The following is a 15,012-nucleotide window of genomic DNA, read 5'->3' on the forward strand; positions in this document are numbered from 1 at the left end:
CGTTTGATTAACTGGCACTCTTTAAAGTATTTACATGTTGTTCTTATTTTGATAAAAGCATCTGCTAAATGAAACTGACGTGACACAGAAAACGACATGAAAATTTTAAGTGCAATATAAAAATATGTATTTTTTTATTTGTGTTGATGATAGAAACTTTCATTCGATAAAAATGCATTTTTAAGTATTCTGAAAAAAACTAGATTATACAGATACTCTTCACATTATAAATGAAAATTATATACATTCGGTCACACTTTATTTTAATGTGTCCTTGTTACAGTGTAACTAACTATTCATTTAAGTACTGAGTAGCATTAATTAATTGCACATACTTGATATGTTTAGGGTTAGAATGTGGGTTAGGTTTAGGGTTAGTTGCATGTATTTATGCATAATTAATTGTAAGTACATAGAATGTGTAATAAGGAAACCTTCAAATGGAGTGTTACCCAACATTTCATTTAAATATTCTTTAAAGAACCAAAATTGTATTTTCTATAGCATCACTGTTTGTAAAAATCCATTTATAGTGGTTCTTTGGTCTATTTTCAAGAATGTATATAAAGTCGATAATATGTCCTCATAACGAAGGCACAGAGAGACAAAAGTGTATAAGAAGGACAAAATATGATGAGAGTGCGTGTATGTGTGCGTGTGTGAGAGAGAGAGTGAAATGTGTGGGTTGATGGGCAGATCTGACATGCCCTTAGGCTGCAGTCTCCTGTGCTGCTCCAAAGCAGAAAACTTGATGCCAGGCAGCAAAAAAAAATTCTGACAACTGTGAACTGCTTTCACCTCCACCTCCCACAGATCAACACACACTCACATCTATCATTCTCCGTCCCCAAAACACAACACAAAATCCTTTCTGTTTAATCATATCCTCTTTTCACTCCATGACTCTAATAAAATTCTTTGTTAAGTCATGAAAGGGGTGTTTATATGGGTCAATGGCCAGATATTAGTGTCAGTTTTCAAACAAGTTGTTAAATGTACTTTAATTAAGATCATATTTCCTTGTCCCATTTTGAGGTTTGTGTACTACTAATCTACTACTACCACTACTAATCATATTGACCATTAGTGAATACATTCAGCTCCATGCGAGCTGTGAAAACAACCAGCTGGATAAACATCATTCCTTGCATTCTCTGGAATGCTGGATTCTGACTGGTCAGTCAGGACATTATTCCCAGATAACTAATAACACAGGCTCATATGAATTCTTGCAATCATCATAACCATCAGTGATTACATTTACATCCATATTTATATGCTCGTCTGTCTTGCCACTCATTTAAACTGTTTGGCGCCACTTTGTGACTGAATAATATGTAGATTAGCGTTTGCTCCATTCAGCTGTTGTCGTTTCTGTCAGCTTTCCATTTAATTAAAATGATTACTAAATTATTATGAATATTTTTAGTACATTTTGTAAAAAGTAGCCATGTAATAAGTGGAATATAGTACATCCAGGCAATTGTTTTCATAAATTCCGCTTCACATCAGGGAGCTGTCAGGCTTTATTCTGCGACAACAACCACCTGGATGTACTGTATCCCTTACAAATAAGGAATAATCAATGGATTGATTGAATTTAAAGTCCCCAAGAAATCAAATCTAATTATATGATTTTGTTAGCTCACATTGCTAGTTTTGTGGTGAACAATTCATTTGTGCATGTCATTAAGAAAAAAAAAATTGTTTGGCCTTCCAATCTTTAATTGAAACCTGAAAATCCACTTCCTGTTTCTTTTTTCAGTTAAATCAGGTCAGATCACATATATCTTAGCATATGGGCGTGGCTAACATATTTAATCATGACGCTCTAGCTGTCAAATTGGACAACAAACAGTAATTGTGAGAAGGAGGGGTCTGTTAGGTTGTAATAACTCTCCGCAAACGCTTTTCCTGATCTTTCTGAATGAAATGTTTACTTTACTGCATCCAAGCTCTACTAAGCTCAGGTGTTCTATAGTGGGTTGCACACCCGATGCGCCGCTCAGTGCCATGACGCTTGGATTTGAAACCTCCATGTGTAGTGTTCTGTCTTTACAAATGTCCTAAATATAAAATAATAACTTATTTGGGATCAGGACGCTTTTCTGCATTTCATAAAGATGCTTAGTATTCAGAAGTGGATCTAGCAGAACACGAATAACAACTGTTTTTGCTTAAAAGCAAGTTGCAGTAACGTATTAATTTATTTGCGATGCCCCTTTAACAGAAAACAACTGTTGTCAGAGGTTAATATCATTATTAGAAGAGACCACCACTCAACTCATACGGTAACTTTAATCAGACAAACATTTTGTTCAAAAATTTGGATCATTTGAGTGGCTTAATCTCTATTGGTTTGGAAAATTAAGAAATGAACACTGAGGAAAGAAAGGCTACGTTAACTATCACTAGAGTACTATGGTTACTACCAATGTTTGAGGAAAGCAGATTTATTTGATCAAAATGGACTGTAACAACCCATGTTTCATTTTTTTGTCGGCTTAGTCCCTTTATTAATCCGGGGTCACCACAGCGGAATGAACTGCCAACTTATCCAACAAGTTTTTACGCAGCAGATGCCCTTCCAGCCGCAACCCATCTCTGGGAAACATTCACACACACACACTCATACACTACGGACAATTTAGCCTACCCAATTCACCTGTACCGCATGTCTTTGGACTGTGGTGGAAACCGGAGCACCCGTAGGAAACCCACGCGAATGCAGGGAGAACATGCAAACTCCACACAGAAACGCGAACTGAGCCGAGGCTCAAACCAGCAACCCAGCGACCTATATTTTATCACACACATTCCAGCCAATCAGGAACATGAATTTCATGTTTATATGTTTTAATATATATATATATATATATATATTTTTTTTTTTTTTAACTGTGATCTTAAGTTTTTTTTTTTTTTATTATTATATTAGTTCAGGTTTTGGCTTTACTACTGACTAATTTATTGTATATGCACAACTGTATTATTGTAAAGTATCAAATAGAAAATATTAATTTAAAAGAGAGATCTGTGAAGACTAAACTACTATGTCAAGTGAAATTATATTTGCACTTTTCCCTTTAATATTTGCACTTTTCCCTTATGATATTTGTACTTTTCCCTTTTACAGGTAGGGTGTGAACGGTACGTCAGTCTGAACACAATGTTATCCGATGTTTTCAGTGCACTTTGTTTTCCGAACAACGTTTTCAGTATTTCAGATTTTCGTGGATTATTATGAGGTAACAGATTCACTTAAAGTTATGAAAAAGTTTTGAATGTCACAAGAGTGAGAAAATTGTAAGAGAATTCTATTTTGGGATGAACTATCACATTACCTGTCTCTATGCCAACAGACATAGGATAATAAATGTCTGCTATCAACTAGAATGAAAAAAAGGTATCTATAAGAGGGCCATAAAACTGTGACTTCTTTAAACAAGTCATGTTGTGACACATTCACAACGTCATAGTGTTGCCCCATTTCAGGCGTTGCCTGTGTCATTGTTATCAAAGTAATTTTAATTATTATGTAAACCATTAATATGACAGGAATTTATTTAAGTGAATGCATTTTAATGTGCAGTGAATCTATTTATATGTTTGATTTCTAATGTTAGAAATGTAGACCTAGAACATCTTACAAATCACATCCAATCACAACAAACTTATTGAGAATAATGTTCTCTTTTATTAATTCATAAGTCAGTTTAAAAATGCCTGTCTTTACATTTGCAGTTTATCATCAATAATTCCAAGGTATTTTTCCATCACATCAGCTGTTTAAATATCTTATGTTCCACAGCTAGCATGGTTTTAATCACATAAACATTTTATTTGTAGTTAAACAATTTTAATTGTTTTACGATTAAAAAATCATACTAATTTAAAAATCATTCTTCCCAACTGCTTTCAAATGAAATTTAGAAATAGGTGTAACTAGTACATTTTATTTTGTCAAATATTATTTTATATTTGTTATTTAATTCTGTGTGAAATTATTGCAATTCTTTTTTTAATGGCCACATCTTTAAAAAAAAGTGTGTGTGTATGTATATATATATATATATATATATATATATATATATATATATATATATATATATATATATATATATATATATATATATATATATATATATATATACAGTATATATATATATATATATATATATATATATATATATATATATATATATATATATATATATATATATATATATATATATTTATATTTAAGTGTCTTTTATAAATCTATTGTGATGTAACTGAAATGATTCTCTAAAGACGAATATTACGAATAAGCGATATTTATGACATCACAGACACTTTTGTATGTCTTCGGTAATTAGCTACCATTTACCGCTAACACTGTTAAACCATGCCAATGTTGTTCCTCTATTTTTTCTTGTTTTACACTCTTTGTTTAATGGCACATACATGCTCTTAGTCTGTTCCTCTTTCACAAAGCCTTATATGTAACAGTCATATGACCTCTGCTTAGAGTTACTGCTGTGCTGGAAGCAATATCTTAGACTGAAATGTCTTAAAGCTATTATCAAATTGACCCCACCATTGCATGTCATATTTAAAGCTGAAATAGTTGCACACAATATCAGATACATTTGATTTGATGTACTGCTTTTTAAAATAAAATAAAATACGTAAATGTATTAAGCAAAACAATGTAAAAAGCAAAACAAAATAAAATCTTTAAACAAAGAAATATTAATAACTAATTAACTTTAAACTAATAATAAAATTACAAAAGCACAAATTTGCTCAAACAGTAACAAAAAATATAAAGATTTAGTAAAATCACTATACTTGTTTAAAAATAATACCAGCTGTATATAGAACTGTGATACGATCTAAAATAAAATAATAATAATAAAATAATAATTCTAAATATAACAAACCACTAATCCTAAATTAAAGAGGTGCATCAATATAATAATATTTTATATCCTGGGGCTTGGAAAAATGTATGATATTACTTTTGTAAAACTAAGTTACTTTTGAAAGCCTAAATTGATGCACTTTTCATTTGGACACCTTTCAAACCATCAGAAAGCTTTACTGTACACATTCACAACACCAATGGCTGCATTTTTGTCATGTTATCAATACAATGTCAAACTGTAGTTTCGAATCATATACCACTGAGCTAAATGTTCGTTTTTAAATATTTGAGTTCCTCTCTTTTTTGTTCCTTAACCACACTTCCTTCTTTCTGTCTAAAACTGGCTGATCCGGCCATCTGTACACAAAACAAGCCATTTTAATATACTCTCCCTTACTCTCTCCTCCAATGGCTTACAAAGCATTAAATGGCACTTAGGTAACAGATGGTTCCCTGGAGAAGCACTTCTGCGCTGGTACACACTACACAAACCCACACTCGATCATATCCAATTAAAGCACAGTCGGCCTATGCTGTCCAATTAGAAGCAGATTTACAACCTGTAATCCCAATAAACCTAGAGAGAAGAGAAGAGAAGAGAAGAGAAGAGAAGAGAAGAGAAGAGAAGAGAAGAGAAGAGAAGAGAAGAGAAGAGAAGAGAAGAGAAGAGCCAGCATGAAAAAATAATTCATGTTGAATCCTAAAAAAAACAAGAAACATCAAAAGTGACGATGCATTTTTATGTACAGTGAGAAGTCTGTAATTAACTCTGTGTGGATTTGTTTGAAGTTTATAGTTAATTTATAAAGCAGACAGCATTAATTAACTATACTGGCTGTGTTAGAGAGCTTCTTTATCCCTCAGACGCCCAGATTAGCATTACAGCACTTTGCCTGGATTAGTGAACTCTCCGAAACAAAGACCTTATTCCACAATCCTCCCAGACCCAGAGAAAAAGAGCTCACATGATTTACTAGCATGTCTAAATCTGTGTGTCCGTCTGTCTATCTGTATGCAGAAAAACTTTTGATTAGATGAACTGGTTGCTTATAAACATGCATTATAATAGTAAGTTTGGTGTTTTTGGTCCTTATAAAACACATATTAATACAAAACCATATTCTAGATCCCCTAAACCAACTTTAAAACAACTATGTCACAATCAATAAGCAGTAATTAGAAGTTTATGAGGGGGGACAACTCTTATTGCTGAATATATGTTTACTATAGTTTTTGCTATCAAATATGATTAATATAAGCACTCACTGTGCTGTGAAGGCAACAAGAGCAAAATTCTCAGATACTTAGTCAAGCGCTAAACATTTTGACACATATTCTAGTGGTTTAATCACATTTTACAGGTTTGTATCTAAAGGTTTCTTTGATAAGTCTCACATGTAGCATCTGGCTCACACTGCATGTTAGTTGATCATGCCCACTTATATATCATGGTATACAGAGATTTGAAAAATTCTTTTTTTTTGACATGCTATTTCATATAAATATCATAATAATATATATAATGTTGTATTTCACAACTTTAATGATAAAATAATTGCAAGATTAAAAGTGTTTAGTGCATCATATGGGGCACAATTTATTGTTTTACTTAAAAAAACACTATAAAAGTTTTCTGCCCTTAAAATAGCAGTATGTAAGCATACAAGCCCACATAGTTGTTGAACTAGGTATGGCAGTTCAAATTTAAAATATTGGAGACACTTTCTTTTTTCTACCCGACTCCTCAAATGATGCTCTGCACAAATGCAGGCTGCCAGACTGATGACGCCAACAGGAGTGAGCGCCCCTGTGTTTTCCACCAAGGCAACCTGGGAGGCTGAGGGTGTACTCTGACTAGGCACGGTTGCCTTGAACTTTGCCAAAGCGCAGTTGTCCCCTCACCACTCTCCCCCGGATGGCCTGCACTCACACTGCATCTTTACATTCTGAGCCCGAGCACACGTACGTCATCAAGAAGCGATTTTGCTCAGCACAATGTTCGTTGCTTTAGTTATATTGTTTTGTATTTTGGAATGGATGCAGTGACACACAGACACAAAGATTTTTCTAAACAGATCCATGACTTTTGATGTTCATAAATTATCATAAAAAAGTCCTTGTGCTGGCAGGTATTAGGAAGTATACTGAAGGTAGCAGCTGACGTGTAGTGAGGGGTATGACAGTTCATGTTCATTGAAAAATAAGAATGATTAATAAATCCATTTAACAGTCCCTTAAAAGTTACGTTGTCTTTTGCACTCACACTACAAAGATACTGCACAAAAGCCCAACTAAACCGTGCTCTGGCACACCTTTTCCAGCCAGGCCAAACATTAAAGCGCAACTTGCAGCGATCGCCTGTTTTCCTAATGTAATCGGAGCGATCTACTGCACGTACATTGCTATAAAGGCGCTATATGAAGATGAATATGCATACATGAATCAGAAAAATTTCCATTCAATAAATGTGCAAATAAAATATGATGCACACACTTATTAATGATTCCGACTTGTCTTCCTCGTGATGAAGAGTAGGCAAAATCTGATATGTAGCGGGAAAAAAAAGAATAAGTTCATCAGACGCTGGATTCGAATCGAATTCATGCTCGAACATGTCAAAACATGTTACCATGTGCTTTACGAGCTACGCCACTCACGCTGTTAAAGACACTATAAAATTTTACACCTATACATCGCACTATTTCTTTTTTAATCCACTCAGTGTGATGTTCAGACCCAACTGTGTTAACTGCATCAGCTAAACTCTCCCATTCTATTTTTTTTTCTTCTGTTATTAATTCCGGAGGACAAACTTGCAAATAACACCGTTTTTCTCCGGTCTATCCGAAAGCAGCACCTCCAAATCACATTCTGTTCAAAGTTTCTTTTTTTGCTTGCTTTTTGCCATTGCTTTTTCGTTAAGTTTAGCCAAAGTAGAGTCATTAGCATATTTATAAGGGAGGGGTTTTGTGCTCATGCATGTTGCGCTCAGTTTCACGTTTATTCGCATGTACGAAGAGAATATGCGTGGGATTCGGCATACGCAGTGTTTCATACATCTGAATTTTTTACTGCGTACGCACATTTACAGCTTTGTGTGCACGCAATGTTTTAGTATGATTTCAACACAAGCCTACGTACATAAGGCCCCTGGTATTTTTATGTTTTAGAACAGTCAAGAAAAGAATTACATACAGGGCCTTTAAAACAATGTCCCTAAAAAGTGTAGTCAGTGGTTGAATAACTTTTAACTAGATGAATTCTGCTGCTGCGTCTACCAGATCTGCCTCATGTCATCTGAAATCATGCTTACAGCCCAGTAAACACAACCTCAGCCATCAGAACCATGGATATATACAGAACTGACTATGAGCGGAACAGTCAGATCTACCTTGCTGGTAACACGCAATTGCACTTAGCAACTACAAGGGAACTATGAGAGAAAGTTGCATAGTGTTGCTTTGAGGATTTAATTCAATGACTTCATTTGGTTTACAACTTAATGTGCGACTATAAACTTACAAATTGCATTTGTGTTGTCACATTATGTGACCCACAGCAACAGTTACATTGCTTCAATGTCATTTGCAAACCCTTTTCTGTGGCTTCATGGGATATAATAAAGTTTTCCCTGGAACCCTACAATGGAAGTAGTAGGTCATCTGGGTACATCTCACCTGCTGTTTTATGAATATGCAAAACCTCAGAGAATCTTTATCCATTACATCGTAAACATGATTATTATTGGCTACTGCAGATAATAATTCAGAGATCTTTCTCACACATGTTTGTTATTTCCCCTCACACATGACATTTGCCATCAAGCTGCTAACCTGTCAATCTCTCTTTCACTAGCTCTCTGTCTTTGACGACTCCACTAGTGGGACACAGCTGGACTTGGTGCCAGACTGAAAGACAGGACATAGCCACAGGCTATTCCTCTACTGAAGACACTTCACACACACTTCACACACACACACACACACACACACACACACACACACACACACACACACACACACACACACACACACACACACACACTTCTCTCTTTTTACACAAACACACAGCAGGACTTATATCATTAGGAACACAAGCAAGCCCTGAGGCAAAGGTACATGTGCTGCTGTATATACATTTTAGGGTTTTACGTTTAACTAGGACTCCTGTTTGACATCAAAATGTTAGTAAAATTTAAGAAATAATATTGAATTGACCAAGGAAGCATCGTCACAAATAAACCACAATTATATTACAAATAAAACACATTTAATAACCTGCTTCTATGGTAGTTTTGCTAAATTAAAGGATATGATGTAGCTAGTTCCGAGAGTGCTTGCTAACACACAAGTGTGTGTGCATGAATGCGCAGTGGAGAGTCTCAAAGTCATGCCTGACTGTGTGTGATACTGTGACTCACCACACACTAATCATCACACCACACAGTGACCAAACTAAACCTAAAAACATGCACACACATACACACACACACACACACACACACTGTGCACTAGAAAATAAAAGGAACTCATATATAATGTAATTCCCAATATAACAATGAAAATATTTGTTATATTCTCTTTGAATTGTTATCTTTAAAGAGGTTTGGGTACAATAACTGCTCAATTTGTCCTTCAGTTTGTTATAAGATTAATCTATTTTTTGCCACTGACCACAATATTTCCATGTGATCATTTATGTGACGAAGAGACTTTAAATAAAAGGGAAAAATCCCAATGAGCTCTTGTTTGTCAATATTTGTTAGGCATTGAACTAACAATAAAAATAGCACTTTTCTGCATTTATTAATCTTCTTATAATCTTGTGGTTAAATAATGTTGCTGTCGGTTCAGTGCATTAGCTAAAGTAAATGTTAACATTTAATCTTTATATTATGCTATCTTAGATCTGCAGTTCTACTAAATGTGGTGGCTGTATCTGTATTATAGGCTACTGCATGATTTACATGTGAATATTTACCCTAGCCATATAAATGTTCACATAAAATCAAGGCATGGTAATACACGTTCATAGTTTAAACGTAAATGCTGGCGTTTTTACATGTTGACCACAAAACCAGTTAGCAAAGGACAAGGCTGAACACTTTCCCCAAAAAATACTGCTGTCTATCAAGTCAACTCAGGTATAGTAACAGTTATTTCATCATTTATTTCGTTTAAAACAATAATGGCTTTCATGTTTAAACTCTTCCTTCGGTTAATTCTTCCTTCAGACTATTAAAATGTGTCTCACGTTTTGTTTGGTGTTGCCACGCTAAAGTATTGCCACTAACAAAAACTAATAAATATCAGGTCAACGTTGATATTAAACTAAAAAGAAATCGCTCGAGACTGTCCATGGTCCTTAACTCAACTCGGCGAAAGTCAAATCACCACAAGCGGGTTTTACTTAACATAATAATATCTGTGTACATAACTTCATTTCAAATACGGGCAGCTTGTTGAATATCTCAAATAAACCCATTAGCTAACACAAAGAGATCGCAGGCTTACCTGAAGTCGAGATTAATATCAATAGGAAGAAGAGTCGGTGCGTCAGTAACATAGTTCTCTTCTTAATTAACATTCATACAAATACAAAAAATATAATGATATAAGAAAAAAACAATGAAAACAGAAGATGTCTCCCGTCACAGGGGCTTCGTGCCCGGTGTCTTGGTGGCTTTCGGAGGTTTATATCCGTTGGAGGACACAGATCCGCTACAGGTGGTTTGAAAGCGTCCAGCGGGTTAAATACGCCCGCAGTGGGAGGATTCTGAGCCCACAGATTGCGAAAGACTTTTGAAATCAGTGTGACATTCACTTTATCCCCACACACACCCAACATTGAGACACGCGTGCAGGTAACCAGTGTTAATAATATCACCAAACACTAACACAAGGGTTTTGTTAGCAGTAGTTTAACGTGTAGCCTAAACTAAAATTTAGCTAAGGTTATTTTCAACATATAGGCTACTAAGTAGGCTAAGCTATTAATATATAAAGTCTTCCATTCCATCATGGAAATTAGTACCATCCTATTCATTTTTTATACTATATCTAAAACAACTCTATTCCATCATTTTTTGATATATCGAGTTTTTTTATTATTATTATTATTATTATTATTATTATTATTATTATTATTATTATTAATAATAATAATAATAATAAAAATAATAATATAACAGCAACAACAACAACAACAATAACAATAATAATAATAATAGTTGCCAAAATATAAATGCATTATTATTATTATTATTATTATTATTATTATTATTATTATTGTTGTTGTTGTTGTTGTTAACATCATCCACAAAAACAGCATGTTATTCATTTACTAAATAATTTGACTTTCTGTGGCATATTTGGTTCACCGTCTTGGCTCTCATGCCAGAATATCATTGAACAAGATGTCCATTACTAGATTAATGGTTAACTTCCTATTTTTAAATGTGCCAAGTTAGATTTGATGTGGACAGCTTTGAGTCTCCATTTATTTATTTTTTTATATGCATCTATTTGGAGTTTATTTGCTATGTTAAGAGTTAAATCTAAAAAATCCAAGACTTCCTCAGTGTGTGTATGTGAGTATGTGATTATTTTGAAAATAAATTTGTAGATTTCAGCTGCAAAAACCTCTATGTGGTGTCTGAAACTTCCATCAAAATGAACATTTTCTCAGCCTGTTGAGATGTTTCACTTTAAAGACCAGGAAAATTCTTTGCCATAAAAGTGATATTATTGAATATACACGCCTGATAAAAAAATACAAACATGCACAGCCTGATAAATATATAACATACACAGAGCCTGATAAAAATAATAAATAATAAATAATTAAAAGACAAAATTTAAAGGATAATTTCAGATGGCATTTAGATGTTTTTGCATCTAAAATCTTAATTTTGTAAGGAAACTAAACTTGATAAAACATCGGGAAAAAACAAACAAACAAAAAAACATTTATTTTATGAATAAAAACTTTTTCACAGATTTTTAAATACATTTATCTTTATTTAATTATTTAAAATCTGTATATAGATCTTGTTTTTAGTTTGAACTGTAGCAATTCATAAAGTTTGAGGTTTTACTAGCTGTGGTACAAAAACAGCAAACGTTGTGCCAATTTAGACAGCAATGAACGAGTATTTGAATGAATTCATTATTTTATTATCATTTTCCATAGAAACACTTAATTCAATAATTTATCCAATCATTTTAGCAAGAAATAAAAGCAAAATGCTTTTCTGACAATATTTGTCAATATTACAATATATATTGAAAGATGTTGCTAATAACACCATCATCTTTCAACATAAATTGTCATATCGGTCATACGCTGACGCACAAGTGGCCAATTAACACACCTTATACTGTAAAACATTTTACAAATTCTTTTCCATAAAATGAACTCAAGCCTTCGAGTATGACATGCATTTTATGAGGCTATAAAAGAGCTCCTGCTATGAACTATAAAGTATATCTGGAAATGTCCAACTTTACAGGCATATGTTTGCAGATGGTATAATAAAGTATAACTAAACCCCATTAACAAATAGAAAAAAAACGACAACTGCTGAGAAGAGAAATTGAAAAGTAGCCAATGCTTTATATCTCTGATTCATTCTAAAACTCAATCAAACCTTCACAATAAGGGTGGCAATCACTGATGTATGTGATGGAAACGGTCTGTTTGATATGGTTTTAAAGAAGAATGTCTTGACATTTAGTGCTCCAACTCCTTCAATTTGTGTCAAGTAGCTACAGACACTCCCTTCCTTCTTATCAATTTGGAAAATGTGTGGATTGCCAAGGACAGGATGGCAACATAGGCCTTTTGTTTAACCAGCAGCGATAAAAGGAAAGACTGTGAGCACTCCAAATCCCAACAGATAAAGCTTAGCCATGCCGAGACTTGGTGTCAACTAGCAAAGCCAGAGCAAAATGTCAGTATAACGTTCTGCTGCTTGAATAATTACTGGTTGATAACTAACACTTAACACTAATGTGTATAATTTAGGCTTTATAAAGCAATTAAGATAGTTCAGTGTATGTAAATTGTATCTCGTATAGAGCATTGGTGATCAGAACAAAATGTAATGAGAATATGTCCAGTAGGTCTAATCATTCATTTCCTAAATGTTCCACACAGACACATTTTATTGAAACATTATCAAAAGCTTCCATTTGTGTCATTTACAGTGTGATAAAGAACTGAACTGGACTGGTGTTCAGATTATACAAGAGGGTAAAGAGTTCTAGAACTGTAGATCACCAGTATTGTTAGCACTTTAAAAGATAATAAAGACAAATGAGTGAGTGCGTGTGAAATGAGGAGAGCCTCTAATCTATGCTGGAATGTACAATCAATCCATGTTGATTATGTCATTAGTCAATATGTAGAGAGGACAATTTCAAGGAGATACAAACGGATTTGTTAAAAATAATAAGACGTTCCATGTTATGGTTTTTACTTCCTAAAATGAATTTGGAATATTTTCTCATGCAGTCTTTTATTTAGAAAAAAGTGTCTTATTTTACCTGAATTCATCTTCTTATTAATAATTCTATTTATTAATTTTGAACAAATTGTATGTGTATATATATATATATATATATATATATATATATATATATATATATATATATATATATATATATATATATATATATATATAAGGGGAGAATTGGAACAAACTTTTTGGATAATAGCAGAAAAACTATAGAGGTAAATGAAAAGGTATCATAATGATTACAAGTTCATTTCAAAGCAAGACTCAAACTGTTACTTTCATATTGCATTTGTTACCCCTAAAACTATCATAAAAATATACAAGAGTTATTTTTCACTAGGCCACTAATACTTTCTACAAGGCTCAATTATGCCAAAATTATTGGAACATTCAACCAACATAGGGGACATTTATATAATATGAAAACATTTGACTACTTTGATTCAGTTCAACTAATTTTCCACGACTTACGATCACTTCAATTGTAAAAAAATAAAATAAAATGCTGCGGCTCCAAAACAAAATCTGCTTTATGATATCCGAACTCAAATTAATAAAGGTAAACTTTTTTTTGACAAATTTAAGAGCATTGAACATAAATCTATTACGTTGTCTAGATTTGTGTTGTTTTGGCTCATTTTAACTAAATAGTTTGAACAGTATGCAGAAGTCTGCTATATGTATAGGTTTTAATAGGGGACAATAGCTACAGTGGTGGCCATAATGATAAGGACATCTCATAGATCTGAAAATATTGACCTTTTTGTCTCCAAATGTTCATGAAACATGCAGACAGGTGCTCCAAGCACAACAAACATCAGTGAACCATACAATGTACTTTATAAATCTACTTTGTGGGTTCGAGTTGGTCTTCTGCAGTATTTGTGATGATTGGGATGCAATTCAACATGATTCATCAGAAAAAATCTACCGTCTGCCACTTTTCCAAAGGATCAACTAGAAGTCAAGTTATTATCTGTAGCTCTTACAACTGGGATCAACGACAAGACTTATGTTAGGTAGTGTAATTATTATTTTTGAACAATGATTAGCAGCAGGCCAAATTACTCCACAGGGAATCATCATGGTGCTAGCTGGGATGATTTGGCCCACTGCCAGCCAGCCAGTATTTTTTTATAATTATTAAATAATATATTAGTATTATTTTTTCCTATACAGCAGTATATCGATAGAACAATCTATTTAATTAGTGACATTCTTCCAAATATTCACCTTTGTGTTCAGTAGAACAATTTTCATTTCTGAAAGTAGAAGAGTTTCATTTCTGGTTAAACTATGCCTTTAAGGAGAATCTACAGAACACTACTACAATCAAACTACAGTAGCACAAGCTCTGGTGCAGCGATCACACTTCAAATTCAGCCAGGGAGTGAGAGATATAGAAGAAAATTTTGTTTTAACACATTGTTTGACATATAATGTTTTACTGAATTTTGGATCCATTCAAATAAATACATATTTGATTTGTCAGTCACTTTGGAAAAAAACCTCTAAACTAATAAATGTGTTGTAAATTTAAAGCTGCTTGTTTTGCACTAAGGTGGTGACAGTTCTGTTTGTAACA

At 33.4% G+C, this 15,012-nt stretch overlaps 1 protein-coding gene across 10 annotated transcripts in view; it reads right to left on the reverse strand.

The window, feature by feature from the left end:
• si:ch211-198m17.1 overlaps positions 1 to 10,633 on the reverse strand; it is a 40,289-nt gene extending 29,656 nt beyond the window's left edge. For all 10 annotated transcript variants that reach the window (XM_073944820.1, XM_073944821.1, XM_073944819.1 and 7 more), the window contains exon 1: positions 10,423 to 10,633. Coding sequence is in view for 7 of the 10 variants with exons in the window: in XM_073944817.1 (XP_073800918.1) it covers positions 10,423 to 10,495 (73 nt within the window). In the remaining 3 variants the exon portion in view is untranslated. The remainder of the gene's footprint in view (positions 1 to 10,422) is intronic.
• Positions 10,634 to 15,012: the final 4,379 nt, after the last annotated feature.

This window comes from Danio rerio, chromosome 3 (genome assembly GCF_049306965.1).
Source record: "Danio rerio strain Tuebingen ecotype United States chromosome 3, GRCz12tu, whole genome shotgun sequence".
Taxonomy (NCBI): Eukaryota; Metazoa; Chordata; class Actinopteri; order Cypriniformes; family Danionidae; genus Danio; species Danio rerio.